The 23,450-nt window shown below is 48.7% G+C and overlaps 1 protein-coding gene across 1 annotated transcript; it reads left to right on the top strand.

The window, feature by feature from the left end:
- Window positions 1-1,238: 1,238 nt before the first annotated feature.
- Window positions 1,239-17,954, top strand: LOC134368671 (F-box-like/WD repeat-containing protein TBL1X). The gene is made up of 12 exons (XM_063085087.1): window positions 1,239-1,354; window positions 1,715-1,860; window positions 2,510-2,575; window positions 2,691-2,788; window positions 6,296-6,356; window positions 6,947-6,949; window positions 8,699-8,820; window positions 13,588-13,662; window positions 14,003-14,130; window positions 15,814-15,979; window positions 16,393-16,440; window positions 17,919-17,954. The coding sequence occupies exons 1-12, from the start codon at window positions 1,239-1,241 to the stop codon at window positions 17,952-17,954; spliced, it is 1,065 nt and encodes a 354-aa protein (XP_062941157.1).
- The last annotated feature ends 5,496 nt before the right edge of the window (window positions 17,955-23,450 follow it).

Consider the following 23,450-nt stretch of genomic DNA (forward strand, 5'->3'; position numbering starts at 1 on the left):
CCTATATAGGACTGACCGGTGCACTCACTGGCTGAGTGCCGGTGACGGGAAAAAAAAAAAAAAAAAAAAAAAAAGAATGAACATTTACTGTTGGTTTTGACCTTTGCTACATTTCTAAAAGGTGAAGAATCACATATATCCTGTTTTCCTTCGTGGGCAGCTCTACGGAGAGGCCCACGTGGAGGAGAACTGAGGCCTCCTGCCAACAGCCAGTGAGGAGCTGAGCGTTGAAGTCAACATGCGTACGAGTACAGTCACCACCCATTCTGAGACAGAAGGGTTACACAGAACAGGAGACTTTCAGTGCCAAAACCAGTGAAGTCCCAGGCAACTGGATGAGTAGGTCACCCTACACACGAGTGAACAATCCTGGAAGCAGATCCCTCAGACCTATCAAGCCTCCAGGTGACTGCAGTTCTAGCCAACATCTTGAATGTGACTTTCTGTAAGACCCTGAGCCAGAAACACCCACCTAAGCCCCTCCCGGATTTCTGATCATCACACAATGTGAGATTCTAAGTGTTTGTGGTTTTAAGCTGCTAAGTCTCGGGCTAATTGGATTCCACACAAATAACAAATACATGGTCTTTTTAAAATAATTTATAATGGTTTAATATTTAATAAAGTGATCATTTCAGCACCTGGAACAGTTGACTTATTCGGTGTATGATGTAGGAATAATTGGGTAGCCATGTGGGAAAAAGACAGGAGCTATACAGGCAAATGATCACCAGCTGTATTTGACATCGTAAAAAGAAAGTCACACACCTACAAGTTGAGAGACCATTGAGTCTTGAGAGAATCTCACTCTTGCTCAGTGTCCTTGGCCTTCAACGCACACCTCCCTTCACCACGGCCACTGGCATCCTTCTGGTCATGGCAAAAAAGACACTTCATCAAGAGAACCGTTCATATCTGCTCCACCATGTAAAGGTCGCCGGGTGTCTCTCTCATGGCTGCTTCACCTTTGCCACAGGGTGTACTCTTATAAATTACCTAGATATTTGTATTTTTTTAATGCTGCCTTTCCATATAGACTGTAGGCCTCCTGAGGACGGGGTTCCTACCTTCTTTATTCACTCTTCTATGCCCAACTCTCTGTCACTATTCAGTACCTTTGTGGGGGCATTTTCTCCTATCCCACTTCCTAGTTCATTGGCACTGAGAATGAGTTTCTTTTGTATTGATAAGCCACGTGCCTTTTTGTGTTTCCTACAACAGATAACCACTTGAAACCCATGGAAATTGATGGGGACGTTGAGATTCCACCCAACAAAGCCACAGTCCTTCGGGGCCATGAGTCCGAGGTGTTCATTTGTGCCTGGAACCCTGTCAGCGATCTGCTGGATTCTGGGTGAGGATGTCAGGTGGGGGACGCTCCAGGGTCAGGGGAACCCCTGCTCGTCTCTGGCATTCTGCCTCAAGGGACACGTGCTGTTGTCTGATCTCCTGTGTCACGTCTTCCTGACATGAGCAGATACAGAGCGTGTCCTGTGCACTCCACAGCTCTGTGTGTCTCGGATTGTGAAGTCGACATTCCTCGCTGTGTTCTCGGATTGTAAAGTCGATATTTCTCACCGTGTTCTGCATGGGATAGGGAGCAAAGACATTTAAAACTGCTAAATGCAGAGATGGGGAGAAGGGGGGGTGCATGGGAGGGGTGGAAAGAGCTGTTCCCACCAAGAGCTGAGGTGCGTGTGTTTTTATTCTGCAGGTCTGGAGACTCGATGGCCAGGATATGGAACCTTAATGAACACAGCAACGGGGACTCCACCCAGCTTGTGTTGAGGCACTGTATACGGGAGGGGGGACACGATGTCCCCAGTAACAAAGGTGTCACCTCACTGGACTGGAACGTAAGCATCTTCCACACCCAGGCCCCTTGAAATGTCAGGGTGCGGTGGCCCTGCCCTGAGCTGCGGGCTCACAGGTGCCCTTCATCTCCAAGAGCTCCTGCTGAGGCCATGGCGGGCACAGAACGAGCTGGGTGTTGGGTGGCCGTGCCTTCCCATGGTCAGCACGCATGAGCGAGTCGAGCCTGATGGCGCTGTGAGGTGGACCTCACAGCGTGAAGGTGGGACCCCAGGATGGCTCAGCTGGGGAGCTGTGACAAGCAGCCAGGAATGCAAACTTTCCCCCTTGAGAGCTCAGGACCAGCTGCTATGTGCATTTATACATGGGACACACGCCGTTCAACTTCTTTTTGTTTTCTGCAAAGTCCTAGGATGACTTTCTGTAGGTATTTTAAATTCTATCCTTAATTAGACAGCACACAAGGTGAGTGGTTTCAGTGTGGCTTTCTCGCTTACTGGTCCACATGCCTTGCATTTAATTTAACAGCAGTGTGTGCTGAAGTAGTCAGAGATGACCCGTTAGTCTCTTAACGTGGCAGCAGTTATCAGCTTAGGAATATTCTAGACTTGGGATCCTGGCGATTTCTGTGTGCATTTCTGGTGCGACCACTACTAAGCTGCTTCTCTGGGTTTGTGTCTCTTTCTGGCCCGCAGAGCGATGGGACACTTCTGGCCACAGGTTCATATGACGGTTTTGCAAGGATATGGACGGAAGACGGTAAGTCCTGCGTCTGTCGTGTTGGGGTTGGACAGGACCTGCTTCTGTATGTAACCGTGAAGTGAACAGACCATGACTTTGAAGTCAACATGTTTGTCTGTATTTTTTTTACATAACAGGTAACCTGGCCAGCACCTTAGGCCAACATAGAGACCCCATCTTTGCCTTGAAATGGAACAAAAAGGGGAATTATATTTTGAGTGCTGGTGTAGACAAAGTGAGTATTAACTTAAAACACATACTTTCGATCTATACATGTTTGTTTTCAGTCTCCAGATAACATGGTGTTTTCTTTGAATTCTTAGGCTTTCTCCTTCTGGTTAAGAAATCAAAAGGACCTGTATAGGTTTTGTTTTTGTAATTTTGATCTTAGTGTTAATTTATAGCACGTAATCTCTGTCAGTAAATTCCACTGTTCTACATACCTCTGTGCAAAGTGTCCATTCTTTTGAGGTTCATAGTTCAATGATAAAGAGAAGAAAATCTCCAGACTGTGTTTATCAATGGCTGGACAGAGCAGGTGGTGTGGGTGTGCTCTGTGTAAACTTTCACCCCTAGAGTGATGTTAGTGACACAGACAGTTCTCTTAGCAGACTTCTGCTCTCCTAATTTGATAAGCTCCTGCTTCCCACTGTAGACTACACATTTCCTGAGCAGGAGTAAAACGGACCCAGGGACAGGGCACTGTCCCCTGACAGGCCATGGAGCCAAAGTGGGACTCCCTTACTCTGCACTTGGACAGGGCTGCCAGAGAGACGTGATGGCATTAGAGCCAGGTGCCTCTCGAAGCCATCATGGGGTGGAAGATCCCAGAACAAAGAGGAAGGTGACATAGAACCATTCCCCCACAGAAACTACACTGGTTTCATGATAGTTTGAAAACTTTACTCTGTTACTGCTTTCTGTTCATTCAAATTGTAAAATTTAATATAAAATAATAAACGAACTCTAAACATCATCACACTCTTGGAGAAGTCATGGTTGCACTTGGCAGGGTACAGCCCACACAGGTGATAACTGGCCCATCACCTGTTCTTTTAATTAAATTTTATTGATACACAGCCACTCCCATTTGCTGAGAATTGTCGGTGGCTGCTTTCACGCCTTAGTGGCCAAGTTGAGCACTTGCAACAGAAGACCATTGGCCCTCAAAGCTTAAGGTATTTACCAGGTGGCCTGTGACAGAAAAAGAGTGCCAGCGCCTGTATGTGGATATAACTGTGTAGGTCAATGAATCATTTGTTCCTTTTCTCTATATTTAAGCCAAGAAACTCTTCATTCAGACTTTGGAGCCTAATTTATTATAATATAAGAAAAGATAAGCTGCTGTGGTTGACACACTATATGTGTCATGTAACTACCATCAAATTTTTCCCAAGATGTTCTAGTTCAAGTAATACGCATACACAGCACTCTGTCATGCCTTCAGCAGGCCATCGGTAACTGCCACTTGAATTATGAAAATAATTCATGAAAATGATGGCTAATATTTACAGCAAGCACTTTACTACTATGTGTGTTAACCCATCCGATACTCTCAAGATCGAGGCAGGCATTAGTATGATCAATCCCATTTTACAGAGGAAGAACTGGAGCCCCAGAGAGGTTTATTAACTTGTCTGGTGACACACAGCTGGTGCAGCGTGGCGGAGGATGAGGCCCCGGCTTACCAGTAACTCTGCCCTCTGACTTGCCGAGCATTCTAAATCGTTTCCTGGCCTCCTTCCCACCTGGTGGATCTTTTATTTTACATTCATTTGTGTGTTTCTCACCGATTATTTATTTTGACTCTACCAGGTGACGGACTACATGATCAGTAAAAATGCGTATTTGGAATCATGTTAGTCTTTTGGTTCATATATGTCCCTCTTTACTCCTTAGTCAACCATGGCAGGAATAATAACAGTGTCCTTGAACATAATACCCATGGAGAAAATGTAATTTATGAGGATGCTGGTATGACCTTCAGTGTATGCTTAACCCAAAGTGACAAAAATATATTTCACATTCTCAAAGCTTTTGTGAAATGTTTTCTTCGGTTCAATGTATATTTAACATACACGTCAACTAAATGTTCCAGTGACTGATTGCAGTATGTGAAATTGTATCAGACATTTGTGAGTTTACTTACAGTTTGACCCTTGAACAGCACAGGTCCACTTATACATGGAACATTTTTGGTCTGGTAAATACTGCACAATGCTATAAATGTATTTTTCTCTTCCTTATGATTTTCTTAATAACTTATTCTTTTCTCTAGCTTATTTTCTGGTAAGAAAACAGTATATAATATATATATATATATATAACATAGAAAACATGTTTTAATTGAATGTTAATGTTATTGGTAAGGCGCCAGATCAATAGTCGGCTATTAGTAGTTAAGTTTTGGGGAAGGCAAGAGTTACACGTGGATTTTCAACTGTGTCCGGGTCGGTACCCTAAGCCGCACGTTGTTAAAGGACCGATTGTACTCACAATATATAATCCACATTTGTTTGTGCTTGACAAATTAAGAAAACAGTTGCAGACAGTGACATGTGGTCCTGAGCTGACCCCAAATGTAGGAATACCATGTTTAAAAGACACTTGCTGCTCTGAGTGATTCCTCTGAACCTTTCTACAATCAGACCAAAACATATCCTGTTCTTAAAATGAAATCTTTATGAAGTCCCACTGACAGACAGGTGTAAAGTTTCCAATGACGTTGAAACTTCCGGTTAATGAAGACTTAATTCCAATGGTATTTATGCAGCTGCCCCTGACTGCTGCTTTAAGTATGTTCCTAGCTTCAGTAAGTTCATCATAATTCACGATTTACTTTGTGTTCCGAGGTGCTGATTACCTTTTTCCTTACTGTAGACCCATAAATCAGCACCTGACCTGGGCGTAATCCGATGGCTTTGCGACATTTCGTGGTCCTGGTTCATGGAGGGTTGGTCAGGGGAATTTCCAGAAATGTCTGTTTGTGCAGCTGTTCATTTGGAAAACTGCTGAAAAGACATTTAGATATGTTTTGATACAGGTTTTTTAGCGTTTTGGGATGAGGGGGAATCACCACTGATTTGGGTAGTTTTCTCAGGTATCAGTTAAGGCTGATGTGTCCGCTGCAGTAGCCACCAGCTCATGTGGCTATAGTTCATCACATGTGGCCGTCCAAACTGCTTTGTGTAAAACACGCTGTGATTCCAAGCTCGAGGATGGGGGCAAGAAAGAATGTCAGATACCTCATTAATATTTTTCTATACTGATTACGTGTTGAAACAATAGTAATTTGGAAATATTGGAGTGAAATAATATACACTGTTAATGAATTGTACTAGTTTCTTTTTTCTTTTTAATATGGTGACTGTAAAATTAAAAACTAGTGTAGTGACTCACATGATGCCTCTATGGGACACTGCTAGGCAGTTAGCTTATTTGGGGAGAGCACGGTGTCACACCAAGGTCAAGGTTCACATCCCCTTACCAGCCAGCCACTAAAAACCCCCAAACTACAGAGAAAAGAACACTCCCCTCTACTTCCCCTTCTCCTAATAATATGACCTCTCCTCATCCTGAACTTCCGACAGCTTCCCTGAAAAATTAAAGGAATAGCTCTATTGGACTGTGCTGGTTTAGAAGGAATAAGGGCCCACTGTCTTTTCTTGTATGATGCATTTTTCATGAGAAAACTTTGCAAGAAGAATAATTACTAGCTTTTTCCTTTGTTTGCGGAGCACAGACAACAATCATTTGGGATGCCCACACAGGAGAAGCCAAACAACAGTTTCCTTTCCATTCAGGTGAGGTTTGTTTTCATTTTGTAATTTAAAAGTAATGATTCAGAGTTCTGTGAAATGTCCCTTAAAGTAATTGTGAACGCACAGAGGGAGCTGCCTGGGGAACCTCGCTGGTGGGAAGGAGACCCATTTCATGTTAAGTGTTGTCGTTCAGCTTTGCAAGGTACAGATGCCTCAACACCAACCTGCTCCCGAGTCTGGAAACACAACTGGGAACCAGCCAAAGAGCCAGGGCAGGCTTCTCTGTCCTGCTGCTCCAGAAGGGCTGCTGTGTTGGGGTCCCCGAGACCACTCCGTGTTTGGCAGTCTGCTGGGTGGACACACAGGACTCAGCATACACAGCTAAGACTTCTTGTGGGAACGGATACAAAGCAACATCAGCAAAGGCAAAAGGCATGAGGGATGAAGTCCCGGGGAGAACAGACATGAGCTCCCCGGGGAGTCGCACGGGATCTGCTTAATTCCTCCAGAAGTCAGCTGTCTTCCAGGGAAGCCCATTAGAGACTTGGTGCTGAGGGTTTTCATTAGGGGCTGGTCACATGGAGGCACCCACTGCCTACTCCATGCCCGGATTCCAGACTCCCAGAGTTAAGCAGGTGCTCAGCACAAACTGCACTGTTTGCACGGACAGCACAGGCAGGGGCTATTCCCATCAGTGAAGGAATGGTGAGAGCTCGTATCGTAAGAGGGTGGTCAGACCTTGATGGCTAAGCCTCGAAGAACTGAGCTCCTGGCACTTGAAGACATTACCTGGTTACAATGGCCCGAAACACTATGTAGGCAGCACCCTGTTCTCTGTGTGACATGTGCTCTAGGGCGGCACTGTTCACAGTCCTCAGGCCATGAGCTTTCCCAGTCAGGGTTCTGTGAGCACAGGGCTCAGTTCCAGAGCTTCTCTTTCTCAGAAGCAGCCTGTGATGATCCTGAATAAAAGGGACTCACTGAGATTCCCAAGGAGAAGGGGCTCATCACATGAGCAGCTCCCTTTCCCCCTTGCTGTTCCTTCCTGAGCCCCCCGACTCCTGCCGTCACCTCTCACTTGATGCGTAAATGCCTCTAGGGAGTGTTCCATTTGGACTGCCTCAGGGGAGCAGAGACTACACAGACATGAGCGGTGCATGGCCACGAGGTCCCCGGAGTGCCAAGTGCTCATTTGAGGTAGTGGGTGCCTGAGAGGAGGTGGGAGCAGCTGCCCTCAGCCGCAGACCCGCTCCCTGTAACTGGACAGGCATGAGGCTTGGAGGTCACAGGTACAACAGCCGTGGGGACTAACACATCTGTACCCCTTCTCTGGCTGGTAACTATGCTGATGCCCTGAGATGTCTTGTCTCACTCCATGCTCAGCATCCCCTGAGGGCTTTTCAGAACATCCCTGTGTGCAGCTGAGACCCCAGGACCTGCCTGAAGGACAGAACAAGGATGGAGTCTGGCTGCTCTGACTTCACCACCCTGTTCTTTACGTGTTCTTCCATCGTCTTGGGGCACCCAGCTCTGAGGACAGAACAAGGGCTGGGCTTTTAACAATGGCCCTGGGCATTTCGGTGCATTGGATAGTGGCCGGATTTCCCGCTGCCTTCTCAGCAAAGAACACAGAAAGTAGAGAATGAGACCCTAACTAAACTGCATCATTAGTTAACCTTTGTATTGTTCCATCGTCGTTACTTCTGAGGTCCCTTCAGGGGCAGGGCTCACAGTAGAACAAGGAGTAGGGAAAGCTGGGACATGCATAGATCTAGCGGGGAGTGACCAGAAGGCAGTCACCTCAAAACCCTCAGCAGAGCAGAGGGTCTCTTGGACTCAGGCAGGTTGTTCATCACGAGTCCTGACCTTTCACCCAATTTCGTCCCTAATATGGGATTCTTGTTGACACTAATTATCCCCGAATCCATGGGATGCATTAATGGGTTGCAGGAGGTTTTTTAATTGGGGTGTCTTGAGCACAGGCTATGAAATCTTTTTCCTCTTCTGTTTTCTCCTCTCTCTGTGAAAACAAATCTAACAGGCCCACCATGGTGATACTGCTCAAGCAGGATGGTGCAGGGGGAGGTAGCCGGCACACCTCACCTGCCCTTTCTCACCTGTGCCGTGGGAGCAAGAGATGCTGCATGCTGTGGGGCACAGAAAGGGCCATGGAGCCTCTTTCCAGAGGCATCTTGTCATCCCTGCAAATGTGGGAGGAGAGGGTCTTTAAGGTCTTTGAAAGTAAGAGTCTGTTCACGCGGGAATATGTTTTATCGTGTTACTAGATATGGCTTCTCCACCATGCTGTTAATTGTTCTAAGTCAGCCGAGCTCTGTGCACAGTTGATAAATGTCAGTGTCCTCCCTGTCTTTCCTGCTCCACAGCCCCTGCTCTTGATGTGGACTGGGAGCACAACACTACCTTTGCCTCCTGTAGCACAGACATGTGTATTCATGTATGCAGACTTGGCTGTGACCGCCCGGTCAAAACCTTCCAAGGACACACAGTAAGTGGGACTTCTGAGTTTCAGACTTGAGTTCATGACAATGTGATGTGGGAGCCTTTTTATATTTTTTTACCTAGAATCAAAAGATGCCATGACAGCAGACCAGTTCTTCTGCCGACCTTTGCTCTTGCGCTGTCGCAGCTACCCTAGGCAGTTGGATTAACCCAGTGATGGGAAGGCAGTGAGAAAAAGTGACTCTGAGGTGATCTAGATGTTGGACTTTGCGGCAAAGGCTATGAAAAAAATGTACGAGGATATAAAGGAAAAGATGCTTGTAATAAGTGAATAGATGGGGAGTGTCAGCAGAGAATGGAAATACTATGTTTCTAAAAAGAAATGGAAATTGGAGAACTGAGAAGCAAAATGTCTGAAACGAAAATCTTATTAGATGGGTGTAAAAGCAGGCTGGAGATTGCAAAAGCAAGGTTAGTGAACCAGAAGGGAGATCATAGAATGGACAACTTGAAGAACAGAAAAGACTGAAAAAATGAGTGAAGGCTTATTGATGTATGGGACAATATTAAACATATATCTGTGTTATATGGGTAGAAAAAAGAGAATGGAACAGGAAAATTACTTGAACCAACAGTGGCCACATTTTACTAAATTTGATGGAAAACATCAACATTCAATCCAAGAAGCTGGGCAGACCCCAAGCAGAACATCTAGAAAGAGATCTGTACACCTAGGCATGTGGTCAGCAAACACTAAAAATAATGATAAAGAGAAAATCGTAAAAGCAACCAGAGGCTGAAAAAATCATCTCATCATATACCAGAAAAGAACAGTATGAGCAGCAGCTGTCTTACCAGATTTTTTAGCTAAGCACATGAGGCTCTTCCCAGTCTTTCCCCAGCAGAACCCTCTAGCGTCCCAAACCCCCCCATTCCTCAGTTCTCCTGGAAGACACGTCTGGTCCAGCCCCTCACACCTCATCTCAGCCACTCCTGAAATGCTTCCCTGCCTTAAACTCTCACAGCCCCCATCTTACACCCACTCACCATGTCCCTGGTCTGACACAAAATCTTTCCCATCTTCCACGACCCCATTCAGATGTCCTCTGGATTCCTTGGGGACAATTCATGGCTCCCACCTGGGCTCTCTCATGTGCCTTCTCGTTTATTCTCACCAGCACCCAGAATGTCATTAGATGTTGGGGATCCCCTGTTAAAGCAGAGGGGTCTGATCAAAGCCCCTGGGGAGTTCCCATCATGCCCCCAATTTAAGGGAATTCAATTCCATTGTCCTCAGTGCCTGCGCCTTTCCCTAGTACCCACCAGTCTCAGCTCCCGGCCCAATGCGTCCCTGCTTCCAAAAGAAAGTTTTTTTGGAGCACAGGCATCCATTGTCCCGTGAATATCTGGCTGTGGTTACAAAGGGACACTTGCTTTTTCTGGTCTAAACTTGTTTCTCCTCTAACCCTGGTTGATCTGCAAACTTTTAATAGTACTGCCCGCAGTCTGTGCATGCCATAGGGTACAAGGTCACATAGCTATGTGATTTCCTGCTGCCGTGCCTGGGACTTTACCACCGTGCCACCACTTGGCTCTTTAAATGGGTATCCTTGTGGCTAATCGTTTGGAACAAGCCTCAAGCTAAATGTGGCTGAGCTACTTCTTCCTAAGACTTCTGAGCCTCTTCTCAATGCTTCCTAGGAATTGTGACTTGGGCTAAAAGTGGCGGGTGGGTGGGGTGGCGCTCCATTCCCAGGAGGGTTCAGCTGGAGACAGTTCATGGTGACTGGCTCCAAATTCCTGGGCCCCAAGAAACCTGCCCATAGATTCTCCTCTCAGCATCTGCAGCCAGAACCAGCTACCCTTGTGCACATTGACACACGCCCACACTCCCACACATGCATGCACACACTCACACCTCCACACTCCAGCACATGCACGCACACACATACATGCATACACACTCGCACACACGCAGGCACACTCATGCATACTCGCATGCACACATACATGCCTGGACACACATGTACGTGTATGAACACCCCCACACCGCACATGCTCACACACACGTGCACACGCATGCACACTCACACTTATACACACTTGTGCACATGCACACAAAGTCATGCACACTCATGTACACTTGCACACACATACGTGCACACACACGTCTGCACAGTCACACACAGGTCCACACGTTATACCCTCTCCAGTCTGACCAATTCATCCTCCCCTGGCTCACAGGAGCCCACTCCTTGGACGCACATGCATGCCCACTCACACTCCTGGACACTCACGTCTACATATGCACACCAGCATACATGGCCACATGCTCAGACACATGCCCATGTATTCATACACATCCATGCACTTACACACGTCTGCACACTCACACACACCTGGGCACTCACATGCACCTCTGCACACATGCCACTCTCCAATCTGACCTTTTCATCCTCCCCTGGCTCACACAGGAGCCAACTCCCTGGACTCCAGGCTTTCTTCCTCCCTTTTCCCAGGCCATCCGTGCCATGTGGAACACTGATGTGGCACTGTCACTTCTTTGCTTTACACCCTTCACAACTCAGTTTCCTTAAAAAGTAGTGTGACCGTATAATTTATCCTCCAAACCAGAGTTCTTAGGAGTGTGAAATTATTTAGAAAATGAATTATGAGTGTGAAGTTAGTTAATTGTTGGGCTGGACAGCAGGCATAATATTGTGGGATTGTCCTGAGCAGATGGGGCCCTACAGTCACCCTAAGGAAAAGACCCTTGTGGGTGCACTTTCTCCTTGGTCTCCATGTCCGGCACAGTGTTCCTCTGCCACAGGATGTTCCTTTGTAGAACCATGTTCCCTGTGTGTCCCCCTCTCCCTTGCCTACCAGGTACATTTGCCTTTGTCCCCCAGGGCTTAGCTTCGGGGTCTCTGGGCCCTGGTGGCCCTCAGGAACAGTCCTGTTCCTTTGTGCACCCAGCATGCTGAGCTGCCTGGTAGAACTCCCCTGCCCTTTGTATTTCCAGGCTGTTTGCACTGGAGCGCAAGCCCCTTGGGTGGGTTTTGTTTCTCCTGTGTGTTCTCACAGAGCCACCCTCTGGGCTCTGGCGTGTGCTCGTGCACTTGGGGCACACGGGCCTCCTGTTCCCCGTGGAACCCCACCGTGGCTGGGGAGTTTCGTTTGTCTGCATTGACCCCCGTCCACTGCCACTCGCCAGAAAAATGTAGCAGATTTAGATAATAGGAGTAGCTGTTGCATTAAAAAAGCACAGGGAAGTGATTTCCATGTCCAATTTTAAAAACAGCTGTGGTTTTGGTGTTTTTATTTGCTACCTATATTGTACATCAATTCTTCATTTGCTTCCTTCCTAGTATGGAATTTTTTCCCTTCAAGAAATGTTGATGGGGGTGGCTGCTCATTTGTGGTATATGGCTGTGCTTTTATATAAATGAAAAAGGCAAAGTGAGAAAAAGGAAAATGCATGGCCTCCCAGGCTCTGTGCTTTGCTTTTGGGGAAAGCCCCAGGTGGCCGGTCAGCAGGATGACAGAATCTTGCTTCCCCTGGAGGATGGCCAGCAGGATGACAGAACGTTACTGCCCCCACCAGCAGTCTCTGGTGGATGGTAGGCAGGATGAGAGGGTGCTACTGCCCAATTGTGTAAAGCTGCTGGGATGACAGGGTGCTACTACCCCCTTGTGGACAGCCACTGGGATGACAGAGCACTATTGCCCCCTGGTGGATGGCAGGGTGAGAGAGCACTACTGCCCCCTGGTGAACAGTAGGCAGGATGAGAGAATGCTACTGTCACCATGAGGACAGCCACTGGGATTATAGAGCACTATTGCCCCCTGTGGATGGTCGACCAGATGATAGAGCACTATTGCCCCCGGTGGACTGTAGGCAAGGAGAGAGAGTGCTACTGCCCCCTGGTGGACGGAAGCCAGGAAGAGAGGGTGCTACTGCCCCTTTTGAACAGTCACTGGGATAACAGAGCACTACTGCCCCTTGGTGGATGGCAGGATGACAGAGCAAAAATGCCCCCTGGTGAACGATAGGCAGGATGAGAGAATGCTACTGCGCCCTTGAGGACAGCCACTCGGATGACAGAGCACTATTGCCCCCTGGTGGACGGTAAACAGATGAGAAATTACTGCTGCCCACTTGTGGACAGCTGCTGGGATTACAGAGCACTATGCCCCCAGGTTGGGGGTAGGCAGGAAGAGAGTGGTACTGCCCCCTTGTGGACAGCCACTGGGATGACAGAGGACTACTGCCCCCTGCTGGACGGTAGGCAGGATGATAGAGTGCTACTGCTCCCATGAGGACAGCCAGGGTGGTTACAGAGCACTATTGCCCATGGTGGATGGTCGGCCGGATGATAGAGCACTATTGCCCCCTGGTGGACAGCGGCTGGGATGAGAGAGCACTATTGCCCCTGGTGTGTGGTCAGCCGGATGACAGAGCGCTTCTGCCCCCTGCTGGACGGTAAGCAGGTTGAGAAAGTACTGCTGCCCACTTGTGGACAGCTGCTGGGATTACAGAGCACTATTGCCCCTGGTGGATGGTCGGCCGGATGATAGAGCACTATTGCCCCCTGGTGGACAGCGGCTGGGATGAGAGAGCACTATTGCCCCGGTGGATGGTCGGCTGGATTACAGAGCACTGTTGCCCCCTGGTGGTCGGCATGGTGACAGAGTCCTACTGCCCCCTGGTGGACGGCTACCATGATGACAGAGCACTACTGCCTCCTGGTGGACAGCCACTGGGTCTGATCTCAGGACTTTATTTCTTTTCCAAACCCGTCCTATCTTTCAGAATGAGGTCAATGCTTTCAAATGGGATCCTTCTGGAATGTTGCTAGCATCCTGCTCTGATGACATGACATTAAAGGTAAAGTTGGCATCTGTAGGGATGAGCTGTTTAACCCTAAACAGCCCCCAGTACTCAACGCAAGTCTCACATTCCCTTTTCCTTTGGGGGTTATCTGTACTGAGTCCTCTTCCTTCCTCTGTAATTTGTCTCATTACTGACTGTCAGAGTAGTTCTCGCCCAGTGAACTCTGATGTACCAGTCGAGGGTCCTGCTAGAAGTCCCAGCCCTTCCTGGGCAATGACCTGCAGTTTTTTTCCAGTGGGACACTCCAATGGCTTGTGAACGGTTCACAGCCAGCAGTCTCTTGGATCACTGGAGGGACATAGCTTGCTCATATTGTTACCACTGTGTTCTCTAGATCTGGAGCATGAAGCAGGACACTTGTGTGCACGACCTGCAAGCTCACAGCAGAGAGATATACACCATCAAGTGGAGTCCCACCGGGCAGGCCACCAGCAATCCCAACTCCAACATCATGCTGGCGAGGTAAGGACAGAACCCCTGCACAGCCCAGCCTCGGCTCCTGAACGCAGCCTGGCCCGCTGTCACTGAGTCAGCAGCACAGCAGCAGAACTTCCTCATACGCAGAGAGATCAGGACGTTTTGCTGGAGCATTGAATGTCATAGCTCCCTTTTGAAGGGGCTGAGATAGAACTTTTAAGTGAGGCTGAGAGAAGGCACGTGTTCAGACGGCTTCAGGCACCAGGCTTTGGTGAAGGTTTTCCTGACAGCAGAGAAAGGAAAGGGAAAGAGTTCACCTCGGACCTTGGGCTTGGTTTATTCGTTCAACTCAGGGCTTACATGGGCAGGGATTTCAAGCAGGGATAAAAGTTCCCCCAGCCACAGCCAGACTTGACCTGACACTTTATATAGTGAGTCCCCTAAGACAGAAGCTTGGGAGGGAGTGGAGTGGCCAGCGAGTCACCGCCAGAATTGGGAAGACGGGTTATAAGTGACCAAGTTGGCCTCCTCCAAACCACGTGGCTTTAGGCTTCATTCAAGAGCATTATTGTGCCCTGAAGCTCGCCAGACCCCGTTAAGAGTAGAATGTTCCACTCTCGTTATTTCAGGAAGAACTCTTAGAAGAAGAAGCTAAAGAGATTCTGAGACCGAATGCCGAGATACTTAGGGGTCTGAAAACCAGGATCTGGACCCATGAAATGTGGATGTCCCCTTAGCCTACAAGAGAGGAGAGTTAAGGGGAATGTTTGGGTACCAGGAGGCAGCAGCGGGTTAGTCTCTGTAGCTGCAGAGAGAGGGTAGTGACAGGCGGGCACACAACTCCTGTAAGGGGAGAACGCCTGCCACCTGCCTCTGGGGCAGCAGGGGCCAGCCAGCCGCGCCATGAGGGAGCAGTTCGTTGAAAGTGCTCAGCCCAACCAAGCTTGTTTCTTAGAAAAGACTGAAAAGAGTCCCTGTATCAGCCGAGTGATTGAACAGAACAACACAAAGGCCATAATTCTCTTATTTCACGTAATTGTCCTAAAAGCCACTTAAATGACTACGATACAGTACCGCTTACTATAATCATGTATTGGTGACTTGGGGAGTTCTTTTGTGTCACATATTACCCGTTAGGAACATAAATGACCCTTTAGTCAGCACACACGAAAAGGACAGGGTGGTACCAGCCCTGTAGAGAAAAAGAAAGCCAGATAGCAGGTTTGTCATATGTATTTTATTTTAAATTTGAAAATAACTGAAATTTGCAGCTCTCAGCAATGTGGTCGAATGTGTAGATGTTACTGTGTTTTAATTCCTGTTGGATTAAAAATGTTATAAATATTTATTCACTCTATTCTCTGCTTTTCCAAACCTGGCTATCTGCATTTGTTGGTAACAGTAGAAGTTTTCCAATGTAAGAGCATCTTAGATAACTTGACAAATATTCCACAAAAGTATTTACCATTTATATCTTTAAACAAATGCAGAAACATAGGAACGTGGGTATCAATTTGCTTTCGTAATAACAGCACCAAAATTTGTTTGTTTTGTGACGATGGTTTGTTTTCACTGCATCTGAGTTGCATTTTAGGAGGAGAAGCTCACCGATCTGGACCTAGAAGCAGGGAGAGAGAGTGGGCTCCTGTGAGGTTTGGCCCGTGTTGGAGGGACGTGTGCTAAACGCCCGCGTGCTCAGGTGATAACGTGTCCCCTCCGTCTCCGCAGTGCTCCGTTTGACTCCACGGTCCGGCTGTGGGATGTGGAGCGTGGGGTGTGTATCCACACGCTGACCAAACACCAGGAACCTGTCTACAGTGTCGCTTTTAGCCCCGACGGGAAGTACTTGGCCAGCGGCTCCTTTGACAGGTGTGTCCATATCTGGAATACTCAGGTAATCTCTTAACCCTCGGGGTTGAGTCCTTTGCAAAGTATTGCCCGAGTAGCTGTGTTTGCAGTGACCTGGGCTCAGAACAGCTACCAGGGAACTGGCGCTCAGGAATGAGCTGCCGCCCCCCATGGAGAGCCCAGTCCTGGGCTGTCTGTCCAGCTCTGCCTGGCTGTGCCCTTGCCCGGGACAGACACCCAGTGCCACTCCCTCCCCAGGAAAGGTGTCTGCTTCTGCTGTCCTCAGGGCTCACAGCTCCAAGCAAGACATCTTGGAGACGTCCCTCCTTGGAGGAGCCACCACCTTCTTTTCCCCTTTATGAGCAGCTCCCCGCTGTCCCCGAGACCGGTGCAGCACCTGGGTGGGCAGAAGGGCTGCACCCCGTATGGTAAGCGCTGGTCACTGTGCTTTCTCCGCAGAGTGGCAGTCTTGTCCACAGCTACCGAAACACCGGTGGCATCTTCGAGGTGTGCTGGAATGCTCGCGGGGACAAAGTGGGCGCCAGCACCTTCGATGGATCCGTAAGCAGTGCTCGTGGTGGCAGGGGCAAGCGTGGGGTCGGGGCAAGCCGGGGTGGCACTCGGCAGGACTCAGCTCATGTGCGGGGACAGCTTGGGGTGGCCCCACAGCTGAGAGTGGCCCTCGATTCAGCCCTTGCAGAATGTCCTTCTGGTCATCATTTCCTGGATGAAATTGGGGTGCTCTGCCCCTCTGAGGACATTAGGCAATACCTGGAGGCCTGATGGGCTATCACTGCTTGGGGTTGGGGGGCTCCTAGCATCTCCTGGGTTGAACCCAGAGATGCAGCACAACCTCCTCCCATGCACAGCACAGCATTGACATCCAAGGCCAGGGTCCCCAAATGTTCTAGGAGGCCTTGCACTTAGGCCTAAGCTGCCACCTACCTTGCCACGTAGGCATCTGGCTGTGGTTCCTGATGCTGCCACTGTCACTCTGCCATGTGGACCTTAGTCCTTGCCCTGGTGTTTCCCCCAGTGCTGTTTGCTTGAGTTTGCTTGGTCAGGTGTGCAGGCACTAGCCTGTTCTTGGAGCTTCTCTGACCTTCATGACTGTGTTCCAATGAAACTTTATTCACAAAAATTGGTGGTTGGCCACCATCTACTGACCCATGCTCTAAAGGCACGTTTGTGTCATCTCTCGAGATAAAAGGCGCCTCTGTCTTTCCTTCCAGGTGTGTGTTTTAGATCTGCGGAAGTAAACACAAAATATTCTAGAAAAACTCAAGAGTTCTAGTGGACCAGCAGAGAACGTGTGGGGTCGTGGCCCTCTCCAGACACCATTCTGTCAGCTTCAAAACTGTATGAACTTGACTTGCGTTAGAGTGTACTTGGAAATCAACTCGTCACTGGCCACAGGAGTCTATATGTTTTTGTAATCTTCATCAAGAAGTTCCTAAACAAACAAGGAAAAAACAAAAGCATACACACAGTCATATCAGAGGGGGAAGAGTGGTCTCCTCCCAGGACATTCAGCCCAGGAAACAGGAAGCTAGACGTGCACGGTGTGGTTTCCATCCGGAAGAGGCTCTGATGGCTGAACGGAAAACAAGAAAAAAGGAAGCTGTGCCAAAAAAACAAAAACAAAAAACAAAACCAAGAAGCAAAATGCTGTGATAAACCAGAAGGGGAAACGTCCTCTCCTCGCGCTGGTGTTTTCTTTCCCCTGACAATTGGGACACTACAGCTGCTATGGCAAAGGATGTTCAAAGACCAGTTTGTACAGATGCATTGCGCAACTTTGTAATCCCAACCCTTTCTATTTTCTAGAATCTTCTTTGTTCGGTGGTTTTTCTATCAGCTGGAATTCTGTCGTCTGGGGGCCTTCGGTCTGAGATGGAAACTGTTTTGGGTTTGTTGCGTCTTCCCTCTGTCGTTCCCTAACCCCTCTGCCTTTTCCCCTTGTCTGCTGTGGTCTGGCTTTTCAGGACCCCTCGGTCGATGCAGCCACCTGGACATGGTGACAGAAGTCTCCAGTGGACAGCTTCCTCCCTCCATCTGTCTCCTCCTCCATCCTGCCCTTCCTTCCCCTACCCCTCGCTCACCGTTCTCTGTCCCGTCCTCATAGTTGCTACAGATCTTAGGTCTCAAGGGCACTTTGGGTGCATAATAAGTGCTTTATGTTAAGAAGGCAGGGCAGGGGGACTTTTTACAGGAGAAAAAAAAATGACTTAGAAGAGAAAGAGCCTGGAGTATTTTTGGGAAAAAAAAATTTTATGTTATAACAATTTAAAAATCCTCAAATGGCCATCAGACATAGAGAGCTGTGTGTGATTCATAGTCTAGAAAAGCTGTCAGGAGACACAGGCAGGGCCCAAGATGGCTTCCCCCATTCCATACAGCTCCACAGGCGGTCAGGAAACTGGGTGGGAAGGGTCAGTCCTATGGGTGAGCAGCAGGTGGTTCTGCGGCCCGCTGGGAGGACGAAGATCCACGTGGCCTCTTTCGGGGTGTGTGACCTTAGCGGCCGCCAGGAGAGAAGTGAATGCAGGACGGTGTGCTCTGACCCTGAGGAAGCATCCCCAGAACCAAGAGGCACCAAAGCCATCGAAAGCCACAGCTCGGCTTGCCGTGGCCGCAACTGCCTCCTACCCACAGCGGCGTCGTTTCTCCAAGAGCGGGCCAGACCAGTCCTTGCAAAGCTGATGTCAAGGTTCCAGGGCGTCACTTGGTCTAATGATGACAAAAGGATGCGCAAAATGCAGCGTTGCAGCCCTAAAGGCGAACGCTGTAGGCAGAGCGTCACTGATCGTTTCTGCTGTCTTTATCATTTCCTTCTCTCACACGAGACTAGGAGAAAGAGGGTTTTTTTTTAAAGAATGGATCTTTTTAGTTTTTTTAAAAAAATATATACAAGGCTTTGAATTCTTAGAAAAGTTTCCTTTCATTGGATCGGGTGACCTCTGTGCTCGTATTGTCACAACCCGACACTGGCTTACTTTTGAAATCAGCAAGGGGGCAAGGACCGACGGCTCGGGCCTGTCTCTCATCGGCTTCCTGTGGGCCAGGGAAGATCTGAGGATGGTGGCAGGCCTGTGGCGGCAGCGGCGGTGGCGGCTGGCAGTGGTGGGGTTCGCTGGTGTGTGTTCCTTCCAGCCATGAGACCGTGTTATTCAGGGGGTGGCACCCCTCTTTGGAGCTGAAAACCGACATCTGGGAAGTGCAGGTCTTCCTAGAGAACTTGGAATGGGCCGGGAGCAGCTACCAAAGCCAAGGGGCGTTGGCCATTCCCGGGTCATTCACTGGCCTCCACCTGGGCCTGGGAATTATTCAAGCCCAGAAAGTGCTCTGTGTCCAAGTAAGGCTTTTTGAGGGCTCTGTCACCTGAACACTTAGTGACGAAGGCCGAAGTCCCATGGAGTAACCACTTCCGTATCTGAAGATAGCCGGCACCCCCAGACTCACCGCTGATTCCTGTCCCCAGAGTGCGTGAGGTTTGGGGGGCAGCGTGTTGGGGTCCAGATGAAGACCATCACCCCCTCCCCAGATGAGAGTGTTTTCATCTCCGCAGAGCATCGGCTGCTGAAAATCGGACCACGGTCAGGATGTGGCTTATGCGTGGCAACCAGAGACTGGCGTGGCATGGTGACCCGGGATGTACTGGAAGGGATTCACTAGACAATCTTCCTGGGAATGTTGGGAGCCAGGGTCTCACCAAAGCGCTGGCTTCAGCCTCCTCATGAATCTCAAGCACCTCGGGATTGTTAGGTTGGAGCCGAGGGCTGGGGCCATGGACAACAGGCTTCCTATCCCTGTGCACAAGAGTGAGCCTCAGATGAAGGGAGGTGGCCACCCCCAAGCTGGCCACAGGGACCAAGCATGAGGGTGTTGCTGGCGCCCATTGAATCCGTGCCTGTCCTCAGCAAACAGCGCCATCGACGACTAGTTTGGAGCCCCTGACACATGTGGCCATCGTGCCCTCCTGCCAGGCACACGGGAGATTCACGTTCAGCCACCTGGACATGTGACTGTCGGACGTTGCTTACTGCTCTGAAACCCTCGTGAGGGTCGCTTCAGTCTTAGTGACCAAACTCAACCTCGAAAGCAGACATAACACAACGATCCTTCCTGGAATCTTTGGTTGGATTTGAAACGATCAAGAGCCACGTCCTGCATGCACCTGTGGAGGGAGCTGCCCCGGGCCGGAAGGGCCGGATGTCACAGGGTGAAACCTCTGACCCTGCGCGACACCATAGGACTTGACTTTGGTTTTGTCTTTCTAAAACTAGATCCTGTAGCCCAGAGAAGTGCACTTTGTCAATCATAAGGGTCTTTGTTCCTTATTTCTCTCTTTTTTAACCTCTCGTTCCACCTTTTTTTGTTTTTTTTTTTCATGGTGTTTCTTGTCCAATGCAGAAATGTCCCTCACTCCACTAACTGAAGCTTCGAATTCTGGCTTCTGCAGTTTTATTGTCTGTGTCAGACGTACAGCCAGACCTGCTTCCTGTCTGCGTTGCCCAGATCCTGTTGCAGTGACATGGAGCCCCATCCTGTTCTCTTTCCACCCCCACTCACCCTCACGCTCTTTGGAAAAAAAGAATCATCTTGTGTGTTGTAGCTCATTTGTTTTGAGAGAAAATCAACAGATCATATTCAGTGTCTTGAATAAATAGCTCTATTTTGATATTAGACAACCTAGTTGGTGTGCTCTCTCCATGTCACTTGGTCACTCTTGGGGCCACATGGACACCCACGAATGAAGACAGCTCAGCCTTTTCTCCAGAAGAAAATGGCTGGAGTGCCCCTTTCCAGCACTGCCACATTCAGTAGGGAAAGAGCCCTGCCTGTTCTAAACAGCTGCCATACACAGGGAGTGTGCCTTTTAACAAAGTGTTTCCTTTTCATTATTTTAGTTCAGGCCGGTTGTTTAAAAAAGTCAGTGCTAATGAATTCTCTCTTGTTAGCAGATTGCGAGGAATTTGAGTTCAAGGATTAGGCCTGAGTAACTGGAAGAACCTAAAGTTATAGGGCATGGCTAACTGTTGACGGTCACTTTGGCCTGTCGCAGAGGAACACGTTGCAGTATTTACCGACATGTGCTCTGTGTTGGACGCTACCACGTTCCATCTATGCCACTTTAATTACTTGGTGGGTGTCACATAATTGAATGAGTTCATGGATGTTGCAGTCCCTGTTATATGAGGAGGCAATAGATTCAGAGAGGCAGAGAAGGCAGGTCAGCAGATGCTGTCACTCTTAGAATCAGGTTTCATGAACAAGTGAGTGACACAGAAAGTCATGGTGTCCCTTGCCTGCAATCCTAGCTTGTCCCTGCGCTGGAACAAAGCAGGGGGCTAAGGCCATTCCTGCCCACCTTGGCTCAGTGCTTCAGTGGAGGGTGTCTGTGGCCTGTGACTCAGATTCTGGCAGATCCAGATCCCAAGCACATGTCTTGAACTGGCAACTTGAGACTAAATGTGAAGTGACCAACTGTCACCTTTAGGGAAACCTATCTTGTCTTCCAGTCTTATTCTTCTGTTTTTTGACCAAGCACATTCCCAGATACTGGTTTTGGGGTAACATTCTGAGTACCCTAAACCCTAATACAGAAGCCACAGGAGGCCCCCGGGAAGAATCTCGTGCCATCCCTCAGTGGGCAGCCCACAAAGCGTGTGACAGAGTCCCCAGGATGAACACGTATGTGACATGGCTTTTGGGGCTTCGGCGACAATACTGGTCACATATTAATTTCCTTCAGTGTGTTTCTTTATCCTGTAGAGGAAGTGACTGGGTCCACATGATTGCCCAAGATTTATGTAACTTTAATACTCAGATACATGTAACCGTTTGCTGCAGGGATTCCAAAAATGTTTTCCTTTACCCATTGAGGCTCCCAACTTAAATGTATTTATTTGGGAATTTAAACTTCAACTCACTGAACAGAAACCGTTTTTTTTTTTTTTTTTTTTTTTTTTTTTTTTCTTAATTGCCCCCACCACGGTACTGTTCCAAAAGGAAATTTGAGAACATTTTCTGTGTTCACAGAGAGTATTCTCAGCCCCTGTGGGTTCTGGCTGTTAATTACTGTTGACGGAAATCCAGAAGTCACTCTGTGATGTGCATGAGAAGGGGCAGGTGTGTGTGCGGGACAGATTCATGCCCTTACGAAAGGACTTTGTATTTGGCTGAATGTTATTTTTCCAGCCTGGATCCTGTGTCTCTGAAGCATCTGATGCACAGCAAGGTAAGCAAGGCATCCGGATCCAGCTCTATGTGGAGAACAGAGTAGAAGGTGCAGGGGACAGTGGGACTGGGCAGGGAGGATGTCACCTACAGGACTAACCTTCCCCTAAAACTTGATGTTAACACTCTGAAGATTGAGGCTTTGGTTAGGAATATAGTTGTCCTCAAGCAGAAGGTACTTATTCAGAGACACTCAGGACAGTAGCTGGGTGTATATATCCTACCATCACAGCACAGTCGTAGACGGTGACGATGATGGTGATATCTTACTCTGTACTGGGGGAGATGAGTAGACTTAAAGCTTTTGATAGTGTGACAACTAAACTGGCTGATAAAATGGCCAGTAAATTAAAGTCAGATGGGAGCTGTCTCATGGTCACAGTTTCATCTTTCCAGCCAGACTCCCCTCTGTCACAGCCTCGTCCTCACAGACCAGCCCAGACTCCTGGCTATATGTCCCACTTCCTGCTCTCCCTGAAGAGAGAACGTCCTCCTGCAGTTGTCCCTCCATCCCACTATCATCATCGTGTTCCCTCCACGGGATCATTCCCCTCAGCATCTCAACATGCTCTAACGTCGGTCATCGTGAAAACAATGACAAAACAAACCTCCCGTGACGGTACGGCCCCTGCAGCAACGAGGCTTCCACAGAAATGGCCCCAAGCCAATTATCTCATTTCTTCCTTTCCTTGCTCAATCATCGTCTCCTTGTTCCCTAGATCGACTTTATACACGACGTCTCTGATGTGCATTTCTCCATGCCCAGTGCATGTCAAGTCGCTGTGAGAAGGTGTCCGCTCACCCTCTTCCTCTCGCAGCTCATCCCAGTCAAAAGCATCATGCTCTGGGCGTCAGCTGGTGATGTGCAGTGGCCTGTCTTGGAGGGGTCCCTTTCACTGCATAATCAGATAAGTCAGGGTTCTGATTTGCAAGCTGCAGAAACTGACTGGCTAATGTAAACCAAAAAGGATTGAGAGGGATTGTGGCAGCTTTGAGAATCTCTGGAGAACCAATTTGGCAGCTACACAGAACTGCCAACATCAGGCTGCAAAACTTGGCCAAGATGATGACAAAGAAAGCAGTGGATACTGCCCACACCCTGAAACTGGACTCTGGACCCACCCCTCAAAGCACACTCAATGCACCTCCCAGCACAGACCTGCCTGCTGCCACTACTGCTGCCACTGCTCCTTCAGAACAGCTTCTCTGCCACCCATTCCGTTGGGCACTCACTTCTAACTCAGAGACTCGGGAGACATATCTGACTGGCACTGCCA

Source organism: Cynocephalus volans, chromosome X (assembly GCF_027409185.1).
Source record: "Cynocephalus volans isolate mCynVol1 chromosome X, mCynVol1.pri, whole genome shotgun sequence".
Taxonomy (NCBI): Eukaryota; Metazoa; Chordata; class Mammalia; order Dermoptera; family Cynocephalidae; genus Cynocephalus; species Cynocephalus volans.

Bases quoted from the DNA above. Each gene is read 5' to 3' on its own strand.
- LOC134368671 (XM_063085087.1), top strand. From the start codon at position 1,239: ATGGAAATTGATGGGGACGTTGAGATTCCACCCAACAAAGCCACAGTC. The intron at 1,355-1,714 runs GTGAGGATGTCA...TTTATTCTGCAG, and splicing joins AGCGATCTGCTGGATTCTGG to GTCTGGAGACTCGATGGCCA. The intron at 16,441-17,918 runs GTGTGCTGGAAT...CTGGCTTTTCAG, and splicing joins ACACCGGTGGCATCTTCGAG to GACCCCTCGGTCGATGCAGC.